General features: G+C 41.3%; 1 protein-coding gene across 8 annotated transcripts in view; it reads left to right on the top strand.

Annotated features, from left to right (window-relative positions):
• Positions 1–25,438, top strand: part of PDE4B (phosphodiesterase 4B) — a 522,167-nt gene extending 496,729 nt beyond the window's left edge. For 7 of the 8 annotated variants that reach the window (XM_032426911.1, XM_032426902.1, XM_032426934.1 and 4 more), the window contains 9 exons: positions 7,989–8,082; positions 13,641–13,819; positions 15,081–15,179; positions 15,324–15,488; positions 17,768–17,867; positions 19,884–20,038; positions 20,150–20,272; positions 20,980–21,162; positions 24,533–25,438. In XM_032426911.1, the coding sequence (XP_032282802.1) occupies positions 7,989–8,082; positions 13,641–13,819; positions 15,081–15,179; positions 15,324–15,488; positions 17,768–17,867; positions 19,884–20,038; positions 20,150–20,272; positions 20,980–21,162; positions 24,533–24,898 (1,464 nt within the window). In that variant the 3' untranslated portion in view covers positions 24,899–25,438. Of the gene's footprint in view, positions 1–6,222; positions 7,375–7,988; positions 8,083–13,640; positions 13,820–15,080; positions 15,180–15,323; positions 15,489–17,767; positions 17,868–19,883; positions 20,039–20,149; positions 20,273–20,979; positions 21,163–24,532 lie in introns of those variants that run through there. The other variant, XM_032426952.1, reaches the window with a different exon arrangement.
• The last annotated feature ends 334 nt before the right edge of the window (positions 25,439–25,772 follow it).

Here is a 25,772-nt window from a genome sequence, read left to right as displayed (position 1 = left end):
AAACAGATAACGTATATGTTTTCAGGGAATAAAATGATATGTCTCTGTAGCCTGTGGGTTTCCTTTATTTATTAGATGGTCCCTAGAGTTGATCTTATAAATTTCCAGCCCTGGGAAACTGTTAATCCAGAAGTAGTGATTTCCACAGCAGGCTTTGAAGCATCACATTGTCTCTTATCTCAAAGGGTATGTGAACATAGTTAGCAATAATCAATATAATTAATATTAAGCACAATACATATCACGTGATGTATTTAAAGGGGTAGAGTAGTAATCTCAAAAACAAGCTGTGGTAGATTTTTGTGGCTGCAAAAATATCGAGAATTCTAATAAGGTAATATTTATTTTAAACAACCGAGATGTTATAGAATAAAATTGGAAATCAGTTCTTAAGGAGAATCATGACCAATGCTTTTGGGGTTATGAAAAGAAAGCACATGTTTGGGGGGTGATTTTTCTGTTCTGTGTCAATGGCTTTCAAGTCAGATATGAAGGTCTTGAGGCATAGGTCTTGTTTTTAGCTAGTCAGTAGAGGACACTAGACTGGATGGGCTATGGGTCTGATCCATGGTTAAGATTTCTAATTTAAAAAATATAATAATTTGTAGAACTTCTGGCCATGAAATGGTCCAACAGAAACCTTAGTCATCTGCTTTGGAATCACCTAACACCCCATGGCCTTAGAACCGGCTTTAGAAGCTTGAGGTTAAATATTAGCCATTATGCACAGAAAAAAATGATAGATTGCTTAAATGCAAAAACAAAAGGGTAACTAAATAGTGTACCTTGATTCCTTGCCTTTTCTCAGTTGCTACAATGATTTGTGTTATCTGCTGAAGAAAGGCCTTTGCTATCTTTCTCAGGCCAGCACCCCAGATTTGCCAACGTACCTCTTTTTTTTTTTTTTGCAGTCTATTTCTATTAACAGCCAGATTAAAAGAAAAGACTCAAATACATAAAATGAAATTGTGAAGCTCCAGTAACAGATGCAGTGTTGCTGGGTTTCTCAGCAGAAGGGAAGACCTCTGTCAAAAAGAACAAGTGTGAACATTTTCAATTATCTAAAAATATACAATACCTCTAAACCTGACACAATATGAGTATATGATTTTGAAATCCAATCTCTTTATGGGATATTTGGGACATGAAATTTCTAGAACATACTTATACTAAAAAATGTTGTTTATCTAAAATTTTAATACGTCTTTGAATATAAATATGGTATCTATTTAATTGTGTCACTGCAGCAACTTTTGGAATTAAGGGAATGTTAAGTCATGAGAAGTTTCTCGAAACATTCTTAAGGGAATTAGTTTGGGTGTAGGAGAGGTCAATTTTTTAGTGTCCCAATAATGTGTGCCATATCTCTTCTTGAAAAGTTTCAGAAATTCTAAGAAAAATGGACAGCGGCAAAGAGCATAGATAGATAGGTAGGAAGAAACACCTAATAATTTTGAGGGCTGTTCAAGACCTACAGTCAAGTTGCAGAGTGTTGTATTTAAATTCTTTTGGTTTTTTGTTTTGTTTTGTTTTGTTTTCTTGTTTTTCAATTCTGTGTATGAAAGCACTAATGGTCTGTCCCTCTTCGACTTTTAAAATGTCACCGGAGCAGATAACTTGTCCTTTAAGCAGCAAGTGGAGTTTATTCAATTTTAGCTTCATCATAAATTCCAATGTTTTGTTGCAGAATATGCCAGAGAAGTTCTTGCTTGTTTTTCAATCTATATTTGTTGTGGATGACTACATCACTGGGCAGTTGAGAAGAGAATCACTCAATTCTGGTGTGTTTAGATGAATTTTGTTCTGATGTATCACATGGGCAGTTAGAATGACCTAACTTTATTCCCTGGGGTAGCAACGATGTGCTCCAGATACTCACACAGCAGAGCCTGTTTTCTGGGATGGTGCATCATGGAACTAGGGTGTCTAGTGTAGTAGATGTTAATGGACAACGAATGGCATGTTCTCCCATCCTGATTCCTGTTACCAACTCACTCAATTCAATTTCATTTCCCTCTCAGATATGATAAGCAGGTCATTAACGCAACTGTGACATCAAGTTTCAAAGAGATGATAGACAGGGAAAGATCAAAAGGAGACAAGAGATGGGACCCTCACTGTCAGATGATCTGAAATGTGAAGAATTGTGGAAATCATGAGTTTGATAAAGGGTTCTAGAGAAAGTACAGTATATTCTTGTTTTTTTGTTTACATCAGATATTGCAAAGGAAAGTGTAGGCGCTTAGCAATTAGAGTTCTCCACTTCTTTGGGTCTTCTTTCCATGTGAAAATAAGGGTATGAAAGAAGCAATGTTTTGGAATCAGAAAGAACCTTCACAATTAACCATTTTATAACTAAAGAAACTGTGCCCATCGCTAAAACAACCTGAGCCCCCAAAAGTCAATTTATCTTACCCAAGATCACGCATGGAGCTCGTGCCAGAACTGAGACAGAGACGAGCCCTCCTGACGTGCATGTTGCCCTGAGCTGTGCACCTTCCCTGAGCCGTTGTAACTCCCTCTACCTCCACTAGCATTCTGAGGAAGAATTTTCAGCCCCTTTGCTTTCCTGAGGCCCAGGAATTCTGATTAAGTTGTGACTAACAAAGTGTAAAATATGAGTCAAAATGCAGTCCCTAATAAAGTCATTGTGACTTTAATGACTTGGGCAGTTGTTTCATACTGCGAAAACAGGAAGGTCCCACACAATAAGGCGCCTGTCTCACAGATGGGCTCCTGCGTAGACGGCCACCCACAAGGGTAACTGCTGAAGCTGTCTTCCTCTCTTTGGCTCCTTTTTTTTTTTTCCTTTCTTTCTTTCTTTTCTTTTTTTTTAAAATCCACACAGTTTTCACCTACTGACTTCAGCGTGAGGTTATCAATGAGAGGAAAGTGCCTGTTTATCTAGTTTTTGATGGGCTGAAGATATAGTGGGTCGCTAAAGATTCACTCCTCGGTGACATCCAGGTCACCCCCTCACAAGCCCAGATGAGTCTTAAAAGTAGCTGTTCTATGGGCTTGATACTAGCCCCTCGTATGACTACTCTTCTGAATTGTTTTATTCTTAGAAATATAAAACCACCAGGTTTTAGAACTGGGAGCAATCTCTGAGATCCTCCTCCACGCCTCCCGTGCGGTTAGTGTAGCTAAGACCTCTTTACCAAGAGAGCTCCTAAGTTGCTTGTGGATCTTTGCACAAAGCTCAAACCAGTCCTCTCATGAGAAAGCTAGAAGAATGAGGAAGTGTTCCATCGTCTCACAAAAAAACTGGCTCAGAAGAAAATAATCTCTGCATGTAGCACTGAAGGTAAAGAAAAATTGAAGCCATAAAACACAATGTTCATATCAAGTGTAATTGAATTTCAGATTTGCTACTATATATTTTAAATGACTTCCCACTATTAAAGATAGCCTATCCAAAACTTCCACGTGTGATTTTACAGAGAAGATATATTCGAGGCAAGCAAGATTAAAGCATTTATAGAGAATGATATCCTTGTCCATTTTCAAAAAAGAACTGCAGTTTCTAGCTGTGTTCACAAATCTGGTGGCGGGCATCAGCTTAAGGAAGCATTGAAGGAATTTGTGTTACTAAGGGGCCATTCACAAATTTTGCTCGTCTGTACTTAAAAGGGGCTTGGGCCATTGCCTCTGGGGACATTATTTCTAGGTAGGCTCTCACAGGGTTTTCTTGTGAAGGCAGATTCTTAACAGAAAAATAGGATCTGTGTACGTTAGGTAGTAAAGACACATTGATCTTTGAAATAGTGTGCTCCTGTTTGTGCATTTCTCTACTGCATTTGACAAAATAAATAATGTCCATTCCCTTTCAATCCCGTAACTGCTTGGGACACGGTTTCACTTAGGAGCTGTTTTACCTTCGTATCTAGACTGAACACCCAACCTTGCAAGAGATGGCAAGAGTCTTAGAATATCAAACTCTGGAGACAGTATAAATGCTTCTTTTCCATTGTTGGTGACTTATTCTTACAGACTGAAGCATTTCCCATTCGGGGTGCTTTTCTCAGTAGTATTGAGAGTGTTTTGTTTTCTGGGAAATATCAGTTGCTGGTAAGTATTGTGTCCAGTCTATAGGAGACGGCCAGGGAACTTGTCATAGAATCATGACAGGTGCAGGTTGGAAGGCTGAGAGCCGAAAACCATGCATCATTTTCATTTAAATATGAGAGGTGAGGTGACTTCAAAGGGCTGTTGGTGAGAGCTGACTGTGACAGTCAGGATTTGTCCACTACATTGTGGTTATCTCTGGCTCTACAGAAACAATTCTCCTGTGGGGGTCTGACCCCGAAAACCCAACTAAGCCAAATAGTCCAACTGTCTCCTCAGCCTTAACCTCAAACACAGTTCCTATCTCTTCCACCTCTTGGTGTGTTTCATCACATAGGCCAGCACTAATCATACTGATTGTCCTCTACATTTGCTAGAATGGAAAAGAAAAGATGCTCCCGTCTGCTGCCCAGCATAAGTGGGCCCTTCATAAATGCTTTTGGATGAGAGCAGTGATGGCCTCGGTCAGTGTGGTTGGGCCTTCGCTTATGGAGGAGGAAAACCAATGGTTGTTGCTAAGCAGCGTTTTAGGATTGGGTCAGTTTCTGACCCTGAGTGACCTCCGTATGCATACTTCATCATGATATGTGCTTTATGGTTACCTTAGGATGACTTGGCTTTTTGGTGGCATTGCTATGCCCGTAGCGACAGACTCATAGGAGAGCAATTTAGGCATGAGCAGGAGGGAGGTGGTATTCATCTGTCACTATTTATATAGCTTACTCCTTCTGTAATCAATGCAGGAAAGGTGAGGAGTTTGGCTTCTTCTCAGCCTTGTAGCTGAGAGCCACTTCCCCTGCTCCCATGTTGGGACTGAATGACAGTGTATCCCAACAGGATTTTTGTGGCCATGGGAGGTCTTAGAACGAAAGGAAGGAGAAAAGTCTTTCCCTTCCTAGCCTTTTATTACTGAATTTCTACCTGCTTCTATATTCTGAGCACAGGAGCCAATATGACTAATAAAGAACTGGCCCCACTCTGTCCAGACTATTAAAACTGTTGTGGTCAACTAACATGCCCTAATATATCTGACTATTCCTACTAGGATGAGAGCTGATTAAAAGGGTGTTTTTTTGGTTTTGTTTTGTTTTGTTTTTTGTTTTTGTTGGTTTTCTTGGTGTTTTTTGTTTTTCTTTTACTGCTCTATCTTTAATGCTTTGCCTGGCATAGTTTAGATGTTCAAAAAATACTTATCAAATACCTGATAAAATGGTTTTATTTGAACTAGTGCAAACCTGATTGACTCCAAAATCTTCCTAAATATTTTACCGACCAAAGGAACCAAAATGAGGATGGAGTGTTTGAATATTACATTTGGCTAAGTCTTATGCAGAGACATAATTAAAGAAATCATCGGTCTCTGCTTTTTTTCCAAGATATTTTTGCAGTGCTCCAAGTACAGTTTCCCTCTTTGCCAAAATCTAGCTGATCAATCAGAGCATACACACCTGTCTTTTCCGGCTTCTAAGTCTTTAGCGTAAGTGCCTGACTTCTGAGAAGTAAAAATGAGAGGCCCCTATGACCAAGCAGGTTTGTCTTGAAAAATAAATAATTTGGAACTTACGCGGTTCACCTGGAGTTCAAAACTGCATAGAGGTTCCATCAGTAAAACACACTAGCCGAGACAATTGATCTGGACATCCCCGGTTACTATTACTGACATAATGTATCATGGGAAAACACACAGACGCAAGCAGGGTTCCCCCAGAACCTCTCCGAGGACAATGCGTCGTGCAGTGAGCCAGCAGGCAACAATGCTAAGCTGCGTTGCCTTCAGCTGGAAAGGCTGGTCTCCTGGGCTCAGGCAGTGGCACGACGGGGGCTTGGATGCTTGAAGTGAAGCCATTGTTGGTGCAGGATGCTCATTTGAAAGGAGAAAGCCTCACAGGAAAGGGAGCCAATTGCGTGTGGGGGCTGTTGCCATGGTGCTTTGCTCTGGCTTTAACATGCTGTACTTGAACTTCTGAGAGTCCAAGGGTGGGGTAACGGAGAGAAGGGAGAAGGAGGGGAGTGGGATGGGCCTGGGAAGCTCTGCGGTGGGACTCTCCTCTTCGCCTTTCCTCTTGCCTGTGCCCTCTGAGGCTGACAAGGAAAAGGGGGCGGGGGGGGGGAGGAGGGAGGGAGAGAGAGATTGAGTCTACAGGAAGGGAATGACTTTCTCAACATGCCCTGGATTGCTAAAATGAAATAAAATTTAGTTTAACTCCTAAATATTACTAACATGAATTAGATGTTTAACACTCAAATACCAAAGCAGCGTAGTCCTTCATAACCCAAATAATTCACCCTTCATGCAGCAAATGACAGCTTACATTTCCTAACACATTCTAGATCCTAGATCGAAAGGTCGAACGTGTCTAATTCACTTGTCGAATGCAATCTAATATGCATATTAATGAGCTGATGGAGTGGAGAGAACTGCATTCTGCAAATGAAGTACTTTTTAAATGAAAGAAGTTCATTCTATTCCCTCTTGTTTCACTGTGAAGGATGGCTGAACGCATTGTCACACGCCGTCAGTGTGCAAAAAATCCTCCCAAAAGCTAGCTTTAAAAAAAAAAAAAATCTTTGTAGTCTGAAAGCCTAGTCTGAAGACAGGCACAGTTCTAACCTGTTCTCAGTTTTTTAAAAATGTTGAGAAAGTAAATGACTCAAATGCATCATCCCTCTGAAACCATTAGCGTGACTGAGCCTGTGTGGAGGATGGTCTGTGCAGTGGAGAGAGGGTTAAGAACACACCTAGTTGAAATGGGGGAGGGTACTGACTTCAGATTTACTTAAATATTCATGGGGCTTCCTCCATTTTAATCTTCTCCTTTTTAAAAGATGGCTGTGTTTCCCAGTCTGGCAACCCCTCAGGAAAGAAGAATCACTCCTTCCTTACAGAGTTCAGCTGAGCAGGACTAATCTAGAGTGGGAACCCCTTCGGCCACCAGGACTATTCATAATTCATAAGTGCTGCAAACCAGCCAGCTGAATACATTTAGACAGCTCTTGTTCCTTCGTGCAATTCCTGATTGCATTACTCTCTGCCAGGAAAGAAGCAGGGAGCATAGGCTTCTTGTAAGAATGGAGTGCGAAGATGGGCTTTGTCTGGATTAGGAAATGCCCTAAATTTTGGAGACTTTGTCTTTTATAAGTTTTGATTATTTTACCACTGAATCTGCTCGGCTTTCCCGGTCCTTTCGGGGGTGCTCTCTCAGCACAGTGAATTCTTTCAAAGGGATTTGTGGATTCTGGCAAGGAGAGCATTCCAAAATGCCTGAGGCAAACTATTTGTTATCTGTATCTTGGGGTTACATCAAGGTGGGTTAATTTGATTCTCTTATATGTCTTTGATAGAATGTGAAACATTTACATCCGTGTGCTTTCTGTGAAGTAGAAAAACATCTGTAATGATTTAATTTGTGTTGTCCCTTAGCTCACGGAGGCTGCTTATTGTATAAGGGCATGCTGTATTACATCGTATTTAAATAGACTGTGCTGTATTTTAATCCAATTCTTTTTATGCGGCTCGAGGATTTTTAAAGGATGCTTCTTTTTCCCCTTAGTGTTCTCTTCAACTTTTCACATATAATCTCTCAAGTAATATTTTCGAGTTAATTTCCAATAAATGTGTTTTAAAAGTTGTTACATTTTTCAAGTGCAATTATCTTGACCTCTATTAAAATTCCTTTTCCTATGTTTGCATCTTCAGAAGAAATCAGATGTTAATTCTAAGAAATCTCAAGAAAACCTCTTTTTTCCCTAAGGTGACATGGGAATGGTTTCGCATTAAAGGGGTGTTTTGTAGAAGCAGAATCATTTATTTAATGGTATCTGCTCCTCCAATCTCTTGGTTCGTAGTAAAGTTGAAAACATCTACAGTGATCATTTGCTAGTTTTTAGGTGATTAATACATTTTTCTTCTTCATACACAGTTCAAAAGAATGCTGAACCGGGAGCTGACACACCTTTCAGAGATGAGCCGATCAGGGAACCAGGTTTCTGAATACATTTCAAATACTTTCTTAGGTAAGATATTAACTGGGAAATCTGTTCCGTAATTGAGATTTTTCCCTATTAATCTCTGCAACCCATCAGCAACATCCCTATGTGAGTTTGGAATGAAACAGAAAAAGCCATTTCAAATAAGAACTAAGGACAACATTTAAGGTAAAAAAAAAAAAAGCAGAAAGATGTTAAAAAAAAAAAGAAAAGAATGACATCAAAGACAGAGGTTATTATAGGCTGATTGTATTTCTATGTACCTCAGGTCACCCCTTATCCATCCACCCTCTTCCATCTTGGCCAAAACCTCTGAATGGGGTCAGGGTGGGGGTCCAGACATCTAAACCTGAGGGACCAGTCTGTTGGCTCCTCTGACGTGGTATTCTTTACATTCTTCCAATAACTGGACTTGGAGCAAAGGATTTCCTCTTAGGTGGTCTGTAAGAGATATGGTTGGAGAATAACGGTGTGTTGATTTGGGCCATGGGAATTAGCTTTGGAAGTAATTTGACTATTGCTTCGCTAAGTTATTGCTTAAAGATCAATGGGAAGAGAAGAATCTTCACATCTCTGAAAGATGTGGCTTTCTGCAAGCTGCATCATTATCTTCCCAATCTGATGCTTTTTATCTGTTGTGCTCTGTTGTCACATTGCTGGTATTTAACACATGACACTGTCAGAACACGTTTGCATCAGAGATCCTCAGCTACTGTCACGAGTCCTGTTTGATTACTCGGGATTTCTGATCTCATGTTTAAAGCCATTCTACTGTATAGTGAACCTATTTGGATTATATTGTTCTTTAATAAGGCCTGCAGAATATGCAAATCTGTACTTTAAAATAAATAGGTAGCATTTAGATTCTGATTCTGTAGACTTTCAAATACTGCTGAATTATGCCCATTTACAGAACTCCACCATACAGGGAACCAACACATTCTTACAGCTGAACATCACACCTCCCTTCTTTTTTGGCATTGCGACACATCATTAAATCCATGACCATGTGCCTCAGGGCTTTATGGCAACACACACGTCTTCTGGTTTTATTTTAAAAAATCAATCTTGTTTCTCTAATTCCAAAGCAGTTGCTGCTGTCAGCCGATCAATCTTTGATCAGCCTGGTGCAGAGCTCACAGCATTTCCCGGCCGCAGATGGGCAGGGGTACGATGAACAAGTGTCTTTCTGTTTCCTCTGTGGGTGCCTTCTGCACCTGGTTTTCTCCAGCGGCAGTTACAACACCTTTGTCAGGGAACAAAGGAGAAGAATTTTCATATAGCCTAGCTCCAAGAGGCAGCTAGAATCTAATTGAACAGCAAGTGTTATATACCCATCCTTTTCTTCTCCATCATCCCCCCTTCGTTCCTTTGAAGACAGACATCTTCCACTGTCCCTCTCAGATGTACTCTACTCTGTGCAACACCCAATTCTTTTTCATAAACTGGGAGTCTTATATTTCCCAGGTTAACGACTGTGGGAGAGAAGAAGAAAGTCGAGTAGTGCAAGAACTCATTTTTGTTCTCACAAACATTGCGTTTTAAAATGCCAGGGCTTGTCTGTGTCTTGGGAGAGACTCTCACGACTGGGGTAAAGCTACAGGAGCCCTTTGTCTTCCAAGACCGCGCGGAGGCAGCTCTGTGCGCTTGCAGCAGCTTTCACCAGCGGCTTGCAGCTTGCCAAGGACGGCACGACTAGCTTAGCATACTGATCTCTTTTTTATCATCATAAGCTATTAAGTGAGAAAGCTGATAAGATAATAAAGATGAGCTCTCAGGGTCAACACTGTGTATCTCAAGAACAGGCAAACGTCAGCGATCTCTTGAATATTTCATTTGCTGTTTGGCACATCTCTTGAGGAAAGCCAATCTTTTGGCTTCTTGTTATTCCAAAAATTAAATTATCAAGAACAGGTTGTTGGGGAACGTGTTAGAATCTCAATTCTCAGAGACTCAGCCTTAGGAGGGTGTGTGTGTGTGTGTGTGTGTGTGTGTGTATGTGTGTGCACAAGGTAGCCCTGATCAAACAGATTAGACAGATTAAAATTTTAAATATTCTTGGAAAAATATAGGGAAAAAAAAATCCCTCACATCAACAAAAGATACATCAGTTACCTCATCTGTACAAGGAGAGCACTGTGACTCTGATACGGACTGAGTTGATCAGTTTTGCTAAGACATACCCAGCAGTCTGGATTCTCTATAATGGGCTGTAGGCCTGCAATTGGGTAATCCTAAAAAGCAAACAAACAAACAAGACCTTGCTTCCAAACTGCAAATGTAAGACATGGAACTCTTAATCCTATTTTGTGGGGTGAATATTCCTGGAGGAATATTCCTGGAGAAGCATGAATGAAGCCTTCTTTATAAACTGTCAGATCCACAAGGGACCTTAATGGCCTTGTCATCCAATTCCCTCATTTTATGGGAGAGGAAACAGGCCCAGAAGGGCAAAGTAACCTAATCAAGATTACTTGGCTACTATGTCCCTGAGCCAGAACTAAGGCTTTGCTCTCTTGATTCCCAGACCTAAATACCCTGTTACTTCTTTAACTCGGAAAGAAGGTTGTTAGAAACTCAGACCATATAGAAGAAAATCACATTAAAGGACATTCAAGTAATAGCTATATTCTTTTGGAGAAAAGTCTTTAGGAATCATGATTGTTGGACCTAAAAATAAAATATGTTTTTAGCCTTTCCCAGTAACATAAAAGAATTTTGTCAGAGCACGGCAACCATCTCAGTGAGCAAAAAATGGGAAGACCTTAGTGCTTTAAGTTAAAATTAAAGAGCATTTTTGCAATAAGAGTCATTGAACGTTAAAATGTGTCATCCAGGAAGGAGGGAATCCCTTACTCCAAGAAGCTGGGAAACTTGTGCTGTTTCCATCTAAGAGGATGGTGTCTAGATGGACAAGTTGAAAGGCAGGCAAGAGTCCATTTACCAAAGCAACCACCTATTGATGCTCTTACATGAAAATGAGCTCCAGGTCGCTGGCCCCAGAGGAAGTAAAGCAGGATCTGCAGGAAGGGAGCATAGGCAAAGCAAGATATTTAGATATGGTATTATAATTTAGTAAGTATTTTTACAAACAGAGAAGACTCATTCTTGTAAATCCCCGACTATGTCTCAAAAGCTAAAACATAGAATTTCAAAGATGCAAGGAGAAAGAATTTAGAAAGTCTGCATGATTAAACGCTGTGCTCTAGTAAGAAAAGCACTTCAAATTAGGCCATTAACAGCGTTTTGACGTGACCATATTTTGCATTTGTTTTTTTTGTTTGTTTGTTTCTTTGATTTATGCTGGCCCACTATTTCCCCACTGTATTATAACCATTCTGGGAATGTAAATTCACTAAGTGTTTATGGCGATTCTTTGAGTCTGTGTTTCAGGTCATTTCCGCAATGCCCTGGCTACGCTTTTAACAGAGGAAATTCAGAATAGGGCAACCCATCAGTTGTTTCAGTGCCTGCCTATATAGGGAAACACCCATTAATGTCAAATTGGTGCTGTCTGTGAATAATGGCTTTCTTCTTTACTGTAACGTTCCAGACACAGTTGTGGTTCAGCTCAATTACTGGCCGATGCAAGGAATCTTTACTTAACACGGGGCAGAGCTGCTAGGCCCACTAGAGGTTTCTCTATCTGCAATGGCCTAGGGGAATCTGACAGCCTCTTAGATAACCAGACCTGAGGGATGGTGAAGAACGGAGTCGGGAAAGACAGGGGCTACTGTGACCTTTCGTTTTAGCAGAAAGTTATAATTATTACGAGTGAAGTGACAGAGAGAAAAGTGATGTCAGAAACAATATAATATATAGTGTTTTTTGCCAGAGATTGTGAGACCTGAAAGAAATTTTTAACAGGAACCTCAAGGCCTGGGTTCTCTGCTATTAAGTCACTGTGTCTGGAACTGAGTAATTGCAAAATAAATATCTGTTGAGTAAGTCGCCCTTTGAGCTTGGACAAATTGCTGACTTCATCTGAAAAGTGAGAGTGTGGGATTATTATTGGTTCCCAAACCTGGCGCTGATCATCAGCGTCATTTAGGAAGCTTTCTGAAACATACTGATTCAGTAGGACTGGGTGGGGCTCATAAATCTGTGTTTTTCTAAAGTTCCCTGGGTGCTTCCGATGCTGAGGCAGGTTGGAAACCCCTAAACTAATTGAAATGACCACTAAAATTCCTCGCTAGGCAAAAGTCATAGACTGATGAGGCTCAGAGCTTGCGGGCACCTAAAGAGAACACAGGGATGCTAGGGATAGAGAATAGCCTTGCTCCAGGTACTGAGGCGTCCAGCCAGGGCGCTGCTTCTGTCTCCCTGTGTTTGCTTTGCTCTGATGCCTTGTCCGCAGGGCCCTGAGAGCAGGCGGAGGTCTCTGGGGAAAACATGTGACCTATGACATCATCTTGCAAGAGTTGAAAGCAAATAGTCTAGGTCCCAGCATGCCATCTGGAAACAAGTCATTTTCTAATGGAGAAGTCGTCTTTGTCCTAATTTTTACTGTAACAAGCAGAGATACACGTAGGAACCTCTGAGAGCTGCATTAACTCTTTCAGCCACAGGGTGTCATTTAGTTCAGTGAAGTAGCTGTTAAAGCAGTTTAATAAATGATTGCCTCCGGGCACTCACAGTCATCCCTGGGGCCTGCAAGAGTTAATGCATGTTTCAGAAGGACTCAAGATGAAGCCCCCTGTGAAGTGAAATGGAATATTTGGTTGCTGATATTTTTAATAGCCTGATACAGAGGGGAGAACCTCTATGAGAAGGTAGATGTTTCCGTCGCTAATCGCAGCTCTGCTGTTACCTTGTCGTAGCAGAATTTTTTAAATGATTAAATGAGATCAGCATACATACTTAATAAGCATAAATGTTTTAATCAATTTAATGCCTGTGACAAGCGAGAGGCATTGTTTATTATTAATTAGAATGAATAAAAATAAAGCAAAGTAAAGTAAAACTGATATACTTTTCCTCTGAACCTCAAATGGTGGTAATAAGCCAAGGCTTAAAGTCATTATTTGAAGGTTACAAACCATTGATTTCTCTAACTTACAGACTGCTCATCTAAACTGAAATGATAAGTTATATCCAGTTAAAGTTGTTTGGATTTTTTTTTAATTAAAAAAAATACAAATATGATAAAAAGAGTAGAACATAAAGCCTGTTTTTATTAACCTGGGCCTGGCTGCATGAATGTTTTCTGTTATACAGACATATAAGTTATTTAATTAAAAACATCTGCATATACATATTGATGCCCTACCTTGAAAATATAGAAGCGTAATTCTAAATTACGCTGCAGATAGAAGGTGGAGGATTGAGTCTTACCTGTCCTGCTCGGACAACTTATTTCACTCCTTTGGGCCTCAGTTTATTTAGCAATAAAAAGAAGCAAAAAAATTCTCCTATTTCTCCCATCAACCTCACAGGATGGTCCTGGAGATCAAGTGAGATAATGTAGGACAGTCCTTTATAAGATGTAAAACCCAGCACAGGACTTTGGAAGTTGTTCTGGATACTGGTTTGCAGTGGGTTCTCACTGGCACGCAGGGGCTGAAAAATGTTTCCCCTTGTTGCAGACAAGCAGAATGATGTGGAGATTCCATCTCCTACCCAGAAAGACCGAGAGAAGAAGAAAAAGCAACAGCTCATGACACAGATAAGCGGTGTGAAAAAACTAATGCATAGTTCAAGCTTGAACAATACAAGCATCTCACGCTTTGGAGTCAACACGGAAAATGAAGATCATCTGGCCAAGGTTTGTCTGAGCGGGGCGGTCGAGTGTGCATGCAGCTCTTTGCTCTACGGCAGGTGGCCACTCAAAATTATCTACTAGAAAAGAGCAGTGATCATTGTTGCTTTTCGATTAAATTATATGATAAGAAGCCTGGTGTGGCCTCTTTGTCCATTGCTGGGCACCAAATTCAAGACCCTTTCCTACAACAAAGGAGCTGTATTTTTTTATTCAGAGTTGGATTTGTAAATGGAAGTTCCTCATGAGTGCGAATCCTACCAGAGGCACCCTGGGAGAAGCCACAGGGCAGGAGACAGGAGACAGGAATGAATTGTCCCAGAGGACAGATCCAGGACTCTATGCCAAGGACTAGTTGGAAAATCTGCACTGATTGGCAGAGCTAGAGAAGAAATGAGAGAGGTCGACAGCACTGACTCAGAGCCCAAACCCTATCAGTGGAGGAAGGCACAGAAAGAATTCACACATTCCCCTAGGGGGCCGCCTAAGGTGACCACTGAGGTCCTTGCAGTCTTGTGACAATAGAAAATGGGCAAACAGACATTCAGTGAGGCTTTCTGAGAGATGCAATTAGAGCAAGGGGCAGGTCTCTGGAGAGAGCCTAGATCCCTTATTCTGGGCAAGAATTCAGAATGGAATAAATTACTCCTTTAATCAGATAATCTTGGAATAATCCCACAGTGCAAGACTGAATAATATTTCTCCCAGGTCTATCTGTGGCCCAAGAGCTCTAAGATAGAATAATCCATGATTGGCATTCTTCATCACCTTTTACATTAAATTAGGGTTGACTTCTGCACATTCTAGCAACTGAGTCTCCCCGACCGGGCCCTTTGTGATAATAACCAAAGGGCAAAGGAGTTCCCCTAAGATGGTTTTCTAGCTGTTACTACTGGGCCAGTGATCCGCGAAGAAGAGAGACAGGGAAATGGAGCTAGAGGGACCCCTAGCCACTTGCAGCTACCTCTGAATGCCGCTTGGTTGAGGACTGATGTGCGGCAAATACAGGTCAGCAACTAAATCTATGTATTAGATACACACTCTCTCTTTTCTGAAAAAAAAAAAAAAAAATACAGAAACTTGTAACTAAAATGAAGAGGACACCCAACCTCCTAGGCCATTCCATTTTCAAATTTTCATGCAACTAAAACACTCTAAATAGACACTCTAAAGACTTAGACAGCCATTGTCCAAAAACAAAATAAAAATAATGAGGCATGCTAACAAAACTGGCCTTATTCCTAAATTCCTCTAATTTTGATTACAGGAGCTGGAAGACCTGAACAAATGGGGCCTTAACATCTTCAATGTGGCTGGATATTCACACAACAGACCCCTCACATGCATCATGTATGCCATATTCCAGGTGAGTGAAAAGGAGAGAGTATTGCTTATTGAATTCGATGGCTCTTTATGATTTTTTTTCCATCCCAGTTTACTTTCCTGATTTGACTTTTTCCTCATTTTTGGACATCGACTTATTTATTTGCTAATCCATTTTACTACATAGGAAAGAGACCTCCTAAAGACATTCAAAATCTCATCTGATACATTTGTAACCTACATGATGACTTTAGAAGACCATTACCATTCTGATGTGGCATATCATAACAGCCTACACGCTGCTGATGTAGCCCAGTCAACCCATGTTCTTCTTTCTACGCCAGCATTAGATGTGAGTAGTTATGATGTGTTTTGCATACCCGCCCTCCTCTTTTACAAAGTGCTATACAACATGTAACATATTTATAGAAATAATTGCACATGTTTGAACTGGTTCTTTATTATGTGTAGCATCCATAAATTGGGTTGCTAATAAAAATGAATGGCATTTCTACTTACACTGCTTTCGAATATCAGAGTAACTCTCTCTTTATGTCTCTTACGATTGAAATTGTTTAATTATCAAGTAATTAACAGGGTGCTTTATTTTTTTTTATTTTTATTTTTTTTAAGATTTATTTATTTGACAGAGAGAGACACAGCGAGAGAGGGAACACAAGCAGGGAGAGTGGGAGAGGGAGAAGCAGGCTTCCCGTGGAGCAGGGAGCCCGATGCGGGACTCAATCCCAGGGCCCTGGGACCATGACCCGAGCCGAAGGCAGACGCTTAACGACTGAGCCACCCAGGCGCCCCAGGGTGCTTTATTTTTTTAAGATTTATTTATTTGAGAGAGAGAGAGTACAGACAAGTGGGGGTAGGGGCAGAGGGGGAGAGAGAATCTCAAGCAGACTCCCCGCTGAGTGCAGAGCCTGACACGGGGCTCAATTTCATGATCCTGAGATCATGACATGAGCAGAAATCAAGAGGCAGACGCTTAACCGAATAAACCACCCAGGTGCCCCCAGGGTGCTTTATTTTTCTTTGCATCTCCAGTATCTAATAAGTGTCCAGTTCAGCATCTAGTATGTAGTTTATCCTCAGTATGCGTATACTGATCTTAACTGCGCACACCATCCCAAACACTGTGAAGGATAGCACAGAAATATAATATGAAATGTCCTATATAGTTCCTGTTGGGAATAAGCATCCATAGCCTTAGTCTCCTAAGAATTCATAAAACTGATTCTATGGGTTGAAGAAAAAGTAACTGAATATCTAGAACTGAATATCTAGAATTAATAATGCTGAAGCAAAGGGGAACAGTGTTCCATTTTGCTAGACGTCTTGCTAGAAGGTGGCTGTGACTCCTTCCTTAGTAGATTAATGCATTTCCATGCACCGATGTTAGCAGCAATGTGCCCAGCAGCCCATATTCTTCTTTGACATACAGCAACGGTAGTCAGGTTCTTCCAAAATGCGTAGGCTCACTACAGAAGGGGACTTGCCAACCCCTGTCCAGCCCCACCATATTCACAGGTTCAGTTTGGAAGGTGAAAAAAGATTAAACTGGCCACAACTCTATTGTTTGGGTTCCGTATTTCCTGAGAAAAGAAATCCAAGAGGACAGGAAAGTGAGATGGAGCTGAGGCTGTTTTATCCCCTGAAGGAGAGAAACAGTATTATTTGTATGTTCTGTATAAGGATTATAGAGTGGGTCAGCACTGTTCGTCAACTACCCTCTGTTATTGATAGGATACCTATTGTGTAGCTGGAAATTGACCACTGGGGGCCACACGTGTTTAGAGAAGGGAGAGCTCAACGTGTCCTTGAGCAGTTAGCCTTCACGGGAGAGGTGGACACTGAGCTGGCATTTGAAGGATCCGAAGATGTAAGTAATCACAGAGGATGAGGACAGACCTTACAACCAGAGAAAGACCTTTTAGTCAGAAGGAATGTGTATCTACACAAATGCTAGGTTTAAGTTATCGTGGACAGATGGGGGCAGAAGAGGCTTCACAACATGGCGTGAAGGAGTGGAGCAGTGAGGCATTAGGTTTCACTTCTTAGGGAAGTTCTCAGATCTTGCCCATAGTAAACATTTAGCACATAGGAATTGAAGGAGTGGATGAATGAATGAATATATGAAAGCTTCTGACCACACTACAAATTTAGCTTTGGGAAATAATTTATTGCCAGTCTTATGAGTTTGGAATTTAGCCTTTCTTCTTTAAGTTACTCAGCCTGAAAACATGAATGTTGTTGTATCTCAGCGCAGAGCCAGTCTGACTTTCTTTTTTGACTTGTATGTGCTCGTGTTACATAAGCACCATTCTGCCATACACCTGATCCAGGAAACAAACATCAGGCCCCACCTGATCACTCATCATGAGCATGGTGCTAATGCCTTCCTATAAGCTCGATGTGGGCATGGGCTTACGCCATCATCCCTTTCACATTAGACCTTATGATGATGGATAGAATCTACATTTAATTAGTGCATTGAGACATTATACCACATCAGCAAACAATCCTTCTCCCAACAAGAATGAAATGGGATACTTTAATATGAAACTGAATAAGCAGGATAGGCCAATGGGACATAGAGTTAAATGTGCTCGTTTTGTTCTGCAGGCCGTCTTCACCGATTTGGAAATTCTGGCCGCCATTTTTGCAGCTGCTATCCATGACGTTGATCACCCTGGAGTCTCCAACCAGTTTCTCATCAACACAAGTGAGTTCACTACTGGAACAGTCATTTGAGATAATTGTATGATTCGTTGCTTCATTTTTTCCCCCCTAATGTTTTCATTATGGATGATAATAAGGGTAATAATGAGGTAATCCTTCCATTCCAGTCAAGCTGGTCAGAACTTTCCTGGATACTGTGTCCAGTCTGGCAACATAATTTTTGAGCTGCATGGAGAACTTGGAAAGGGTCAGAGGGGAGCCATAAAAAGTACTCTACATTTGGAAAATACAATACATGAGGAAAGACTAACAGATGTGGGATTATCCAGTAAGGACAAAGAAAGGCTTGGGGATAACGTGATAATGATTTTCAATGTTATGCAGGACTCTCACATAGAACATGGTGACCCACTGGTGTCCCTCTTTACTGAGGAGACAGGCCCAAATGAGCATGGGAACCTCCACAAAGAAATAAGACTCCAAAGAAAGCACTGGAATGCTTGGTCTATAGTAGGGAAGATGACCTCAGTGACATTTAGTGCTGGTCCAGTCTTAGGATCCCAAGCTATACGCAGTGATTTTGTCATGCTGAAAATGTTTAGTAGCCATGCTAATGAGAATCCATGAATTTTCTCAGTTAGTGCACTATTTCTAAACGCTAAAATTCTCAGTGATTTTGTCATGCTGAAAATGTTTAGTAGCCATGCTAATGAAAATCCATGAATTTTCTCAGTTAGTGCACTATTTCTAAACGCTAAAAATCTCAGTACTTTTCCTTCTGAGAATATTGGCTATCCAGATGTGGTCATCATTAACATCAAGTGCTGATGGTTTTATAGAAATGTTTGAGCTCCTTGCTATAAAAGAGGCCCTGTCCTACTTTATCATCAGAATATCTGAATGATCTAGATGTGGTGTAGATTCATTTTTAACCTTGTTCTTCTACTGAAAGAATAGAAACTTCAGGCAACTACGTAGCTATTGGATTATATCAGTGGGCATGGTGTGTGTCACATATCAATCTATACACTGGCCAGGTAGCTTCACACAGAAAAAAAATGGTCTTTCTGTTACAGCCACCGACAACACTAGAACATAGAAAGCCAGTTTGCAGATCTGGGATTGATTACAGGTGAACAGGGCAGGAGTGCTGAAATGACTTCATATATCCCACCACGTATTCTGAGGATGTAACATGAAGAACACAGTTAAAACAATGGTATATGAGTGGCAACATCTGCAATGAGTAACCTCTCGCCATCACTTGGCTATTATTCCTTATTAAGAGAAAATGTTCCTTCTGGAATTTGTTGACCGTATTCTCCAGTGCAGACCAGGGCTCTACCTAACAAAAGATGTCTGTGATTCTTCTGTGTGAATGGCAGGCTGGAAGCTGTCATTTAGGTACAGATGTGACTATTTCTGACATATAGGGCCAGAGGACAGAAACTCTGACATCAAGATTGTTCTAAAAAATTATTAATGTTTCATTGCCATATTTGTAGAAAGCTCCAAAGAGCTAAATTATTTGGATAAAACAAAATTTCACACTCAATGCTGTTATCATCTTTGAAAAATTAGAAAGTCACAAGTGACAGGACTGGGGAATCTATAAAAAAGTGAAATAGTTTGAAAATGCTAATACATATGATAAAGTTGAGTGGCATTGTCCGTTTATTCCTTCCCAAAGCACAAAATGTGTGAAGACATAAAGGAAATTACAAACTGAGATAAAAATAGGGTTTAGTTGCTTGGAAATGCACTTACCTAATGTTAAATTCTTAATGTGAAATGAAGAAGAAGAAAAAGGATTTTAAAATACCGTGAATTTTAGTCAAAGAGAAAGCTTATGCACCAATATCTACGACAAGCATGTTTTGCTTGGAAACTGACTACTCCCCCTTGAAGAGGGCAACTGTTTCTCTGATGAGAAATGATATGTGAATCTTGGTTCCTGACATCATTTGGAGAGAACTGGGTCTGATTTCACACTGAAGTCATGCCAACGTTGGAATTATAGCCCTTCCTTATTAAGTCATCATTTTTCCTTGTTTATCAGATTCAGAACTCGCTTTGATGTATAATGATGAATCTGTGTTGGAAAACCATCACCTTGCTGTGGGTTTCAAACTGCTGCAGGAAGAACACTGTGACATCTTCCAGAATCTCAGCAAGAAGCAACGCCAGACGCTCAGGAAAATGGTTATCGACATGGTAAGACTTCCTTTCGACATCCTTCACTTACCTTTCCCTTCTCAGGAGGAGAAACACCATTCTCTCTGATAAACTGAGTTTCCTGAGAGTTTCATTTTCCTTTTACCCTAGGTGTTAGCAACGGATATGTCCAAACATATGAGTCTGCTGGCAGATCTGAAGACAATGGTAGAAACAAAGAAAGTTACAAGTTCAGGTGTTCTTCTCCTGGACAACTACACAGATCGTATACAGGTATTTGATGAAAGCCTTTGATTTACCACAAAGCCAAACCAAACTAAACCAAACAACAGTTAAAAAATGAAAACAAACATCGGTCCAGTTAGTCTCATATCTGGTTATTATTACAACTTGGGCTTATTTTCAGAACAAGCTAAGGAAAATGGACATTCAAGTTTATCCTCGAATTTATGAAGAAAAACATAACCCTATTTATTGAATTGCTGAGTTCTAAAAATAAATGGCAAAATCCATTTGTAATAGGGGATACGTGACTGCTGGTCCCCAAAGCTCGTGTTTGGATATAAATCCCATTGACTTGAAGACTGTTAGGTCTGTTTTGATTATACAAACTGCCATCAGCTGGTCTATTTCCACAAGTGGAAAATATGAAGACATCTACTTTGAGTAATTCTTTGCATTTTTTCCAAACTGGGAAAGGGAAACGATGGTAGCATTTGACCTCTAATGTCCCTTCCAATTTTTACATTCAATGACTGTCAATCTGAGAAGACACACATTTTCCCTTGCAGGACTCCTGTAATGGTAAATAAGCAAGGCTGGCCAGCGTCACTGTAATACCATTTTTTGGTGCACACACCACAATTATAATGCAACTAAAATGTTCCTGGGTTTGGTACCAAATGTACTAGTACAGGAGGCATGAGATGTTCTGGTAGTATTTACACTTTTATGGGATTTTCAAAACTTGATGATTCCAGGTCCTTCGCAACATGGTACACTGTGCAGACCTGAGCAACCCCACCAAGTCCTTGGAATTGTATCGGCAGTGGACAGACCGCATCATGGAGGAATTTTTCCAGCAGGGCGACAAAGAGCGGGAGAGGGGAATGGAGATTAGCCCAATGTGCGACAAGCACACGGCTTCTGTGGAAAAATCCCAGGTATCTAATATGAAATTTTCAAAGTTTCTGTGAGCTCTGCTGATTGTAGAACTGGAGGGTTCTAGCTAATTCCTGAGGTTATAAGGAAGCAACGACCCATTTAGTTCCATTCTACTTGTGACTCATTTGCCTTCTCCATTACACTAAATTTCACAGGGTGGAGGCAAAGCCGTACTCAGAAACTCATCGAAGTTTGGTCTCTGTATTCTCAAGCAGTTTAGAGAGTTGCCTGTGACCTTAGCAAATCCAGCTGACTGAACTCAGAGCTGCTGCCTCCTCCCCATCCCTCCAGATTTCTCTTATCCCTGTCCTTATCCAGGAGCTCAACTCTTCATCCTTGCTTCCTCCGCCCTGTGTCTGTTGTCTCTCCATAATCAAGTGCACGGCCAAGGGTGAATCTCATCCCGCATACCTCTTCTACCTCACAGTCGACGCCCTTTCCCGTGTCCCCTTCCAAGGTTGCTTCTCTACCTCTGAGGACACGCTGACATCTTTGGGTTGTGTCCAAAGCTACAAATTCCCTGCGCGCCGAGGACTGGGGACAATATGCTTGAGGAAGGGGCGATGCAGAAATGCCTCAGATACTTCTAGCTGATACTGGAAAGTATCGATAGCCCTACAAAGGCTTCAGGGCCTGCTGAAATGTTATTTTTTTTTCAGGGCAACATGTAGTCCTGATTGAGAGGGTCTATAGGCTATTCTAGGTCTTTATCACAAAAGCATGAGGAGGGCTTTTTGTTAGTGTTTATCCTTTTTCCCTGCTATCTGCTACCCCCAAACTTACATATACTTAAAATATCAATGCAAAGTACCCTTGCAGTTATTATTTTAAAGATTTATTTATTTATTTATTTGACAGAGAGAGAGACAGCTAGAGAGGAAACACAAGCGGGGCGTGTGGGAGAGGGAGAAGCAGGCTTCCCGCTGAGCAGGGAGCCTGATGCGGGGCTCGATCCCAGGACCCTGGGATCATGACCTGAGCCCAAGGCAGACACTTAACTGACTGAGCCACCCAAGTGCCCTTGCAGTTATTATTTTATTGTTTTTTTTAAAGGAACCCAGTCAAATGAGTTTAAAATCTGTGAAAGTGCTCTAAAAGTCTAATATGCTATAAAAATGCATGCTAGCATTCAGTTGTCAGGGCCAATTCAAATCCCCTAAACCCTTAATTTGAACAATTAGTTAGTTAATTAATTAATCAAAATAATGCCCAGTTATTATCAACAGTGATGTTGTATATTTATATGGTGTTTTATGTGGTTTTCCACACATTTTCCCAGAACTTGTCCTGTTTGAACCCCCACACAGCTTTGTGAGATAGACACAACAGCTATTTTCCCTGTGCATCAGGTGGAGAAGCTGTCCCCTTGGCTCATTTCACCAGCTCCCAAGTGACCCAGCTGCCCTCTGCCCAGAGCTCTTCCCTCTCCATCACTGTAGCAGGTCTCCCTGTTGCCATGACATCATGGTCCATTCTGGTGTTTCCCGCAGATGGGCTCTGGCAAGCATTGTCTGAGTCATCTGGCAATAAAGCCCTTGACTAGGTGCTGTTAGGATTTGTAGAGCTCTCTCATCCCGGGGCCCAGCAAATAAGCAACTAGAGGCTACCGTTCAAAAAAGTTCTGAGCATTTAGCAGAAGCAAAGCAAATGAAGAAAGGAAATGATTGCACGGTGTTCATCTCATTCCATTTTCTCCATTTCCTTGAGCTTGTTTTTTCAGGTCCCTCGAAAACACCTTGAAAATAGTCTCTCAAATCCATTAAATACACATAAAGAAGGAAAAGGGAGTGGGTGGAAGCAAGAGAAATATCTGAATCATCTGCAGTCAAGTTCCAGTGCAGATCAGAGATGTCCCTGACTTTGGTGTGAGTTATGTTAAGACTAGGGAAGCACCAGGGAGGAGAAGATAGACGATAGATAGGTCAATAGATAGGTGATAGATAGATCGATAGATGATAGATATAAATATATAGATACAGGTAGATACAGATATAAAAGAGTCACATATGAACTTCGATGTATTAAATGATTTGCAAAAAAAAAAAAAAAAAAATGATTTGCCAAAAACCAGAATGTTGTTAAAGGAAAGGTTTCCAGGGGTGCCTGGGTGGCTCAGTTGGTTAAGCGACTGCCTTCGGCTCAGGTCATGATCTCAGGGTCCTGGGATCGAGCCCCACATCGGGCTCCCTGCTCCGCAGGAAGCCTGCTTCTCCCTCTCCCACTCCCCTTGCTTGTGTTCCCTCTCTCGCTGTCTCTCTGTCTCTGTTAATTAATTAAATAAATAAAATCTTAAAAAAAAAAAAAAGGAAAGGTTTCCAGTAGTGTGGAAAGAGAGCTGTATCATGTCCCATGGATGCATATACGTTGCTCTTGCTCATTTACCTCTGCAACCGGACCCAGCATCTCTCCAGTCCCCCAGACCAGGACAGGGGAATTCCATTCCCTCATTCAACTAGTGCCTATTCTTTTTCACAACGTGCCCCCACCCCCAGTGTTTCCTGTTTGTCCGACAATGGAGAGGTCAGCATAAGGCCACAGAGCCAGCTCATGCAGGATGCATAGCCCCTGTGTAAACCATAACAGAGCCATAAGCCTTGTATTTATTCACAGGAACACTAGCAAAGGAACTGCTTAATTGTTTTTATTTTCCCTCCTTTCTCCTGATGGAAGTGACCGTACCCTGTGGATCTAAGACAATTGCAGACATGTCCACAGAGGGGAGATTTGTTTGTTTAGGCGCTGGAAGTATATTCAGATGTTTTACCAAAGTCGTCTACAAACAAAAGCATTCCACGGAACTTGAGAAATTTCAGAGTCATCAGGGGCTGTCTCCTCTTCATTTTGGAATGGCAGCATATTTTAAATTTATCAGGGAAAGAATCTTGAGTCAGAACTCATTAGACCTGGAGCTTCCTTCTTCGGAGAATGACTCACAGAATCCAAGTAGTGACAAAGTCATTCCCAACCAGAGTTACATCCAGACTTCTTATCTGGCACACAGAAGAGGAAAAGTAGTCAGTTATAGTGAGACAAACACAGGCTTGGGAATCAGACGGAGCTGGGTCAAAGTCCCAGCTCTACCACTTACCGGCTCTGTGATCTCTGACAAGATATTTCATCTCAATGAGTCTTAGCTTCCTCCTTTGTAAAGGGTGGGTAACAATACTTACTTTGCGGACATAAGAGCAATAATGTATATATTACATCCAGGGCATGGTGTACCGTATAGTACGTGCTCAAATAGGGGAATCCATCCTTATTGATCTCTCTTAGCTTGTTGTGCCTCTTTCTTCGCCTAGAAACCAGAACAACTTGTTTGGTTTTCAAGAGCCCATCATAATAATCGACATGTAACTTATTTTTTTCCAGGTTGGTTTCATTGACTACATCGTGCATCCACTGTGGGAGACCTGGGCAGATCTGGTGCAGCCTGACGCCCAGGACATTCTGGATACGTTGGAAGATAACAGGAACTGGTACCAGAGCATGATACCCCAGAGCCCCTCCCCGCCGCCGGACGAGCAGGGCAGAGACTGTCAGGGTCTGATGGAGAAGTTCCAGTTTGAACTGACCCTTGAAGAGGAGGATTCCGAAGGCCCTGACAAAGAGGGAGAGGGTCACAATTATTTCAGCAGCACAAAGACGCTTTGTGTGATTGACCCTGACCATAGGGATTCGCTAGGAGAGACTGATAGAGACACTGGGGCAGAAGACAAGTCCCCGATTGACACATAATTGCCTTCTCCGTGTGGAGATGAACATTCCACCTTTGACAAGCATGCCAGCTGGATGGTAGGGCCAGCCCATCATGGGGGCGTAGGCCTGCACGGGACAAGGGCCATGTGGCCTCTCCAGTTACTTGAGTTGGGAGCCAGAATGCGAGACCATGAAGCAAACAGCAGTTCAGAAAATCCCACGGTTGACTTGCCTTGTTTGCAAGCTTAGTGGAGAGCTGAAGCTTTATCTGGTACTGGAGGCCAAGGTCAGATCCTGAGTAAATGGCTTGAAAATGGAAGACACAAAACTGAGAGATTTTTTTTCTGCACTAAGTTTTGGGAATCTGTCCCCCCTAGTGACTGAACTGACTGATTAATAACTTCATTTATGAATCTGCTCACCTGTCCCCTTGTCTGCCAACCTGTGTGCCTTTTTTGTAAAACATTTTCACGTCTTTAAAATGCCTGTTGAATACCTAGAGTTTAGTATCAACTTCTACACGGATAAGCGTTCAAAGTTGACATAAACTTTTTTGACTCTTTCTGGGAAAAAAAAAAAGGAAAGAAAATGGTCTTCCTTCTTTCTTGGGCAATATCTTTCACTTTACTACAGTTACTTTTGCAAATAGAAAGGATACGCTTCTAACCACATTCTACTTCCTTCCCCTATGGTCCCATCCAGCTTCACAGTTGCCCGTATAACTTATCTCTGTCTGCCTGCTTACAGCAGTATTTTTTTCTCCTCTTAGAACTTCACTTTTTGTGCTGCAAACAGAATAAAAGTGAACAAACTGAGAGGTAGGAAGGGGTAGTCATGTCATTCCCAATAACAGTCTGTGTAAAATTCAGCTCGATGAGGCAGTGCGCCATGTTGTGTCCCGTAGCCCTGAGCC

Source organism: Phoca vitulina, unplaced genomic scaffold, assembly GCF_004348235.1.
Source record: "Phoca vitulina isolate PV1807 unplaced genomic scaffold, GSC_HSeal_1.0 scaffold2, whole genome shotgun sequence".
Lineage (NCBI taxonomy): Eukaryota > Metazoa > Chordata > Mammalia > Carnivora > Phocidae > Phoca > Phoca vitulina.
The sequence above is the reverse complement of the archived record's forward strand: the minus strand, read 5'-3'. Positions and strand labels throughout refer to the sequence as shown.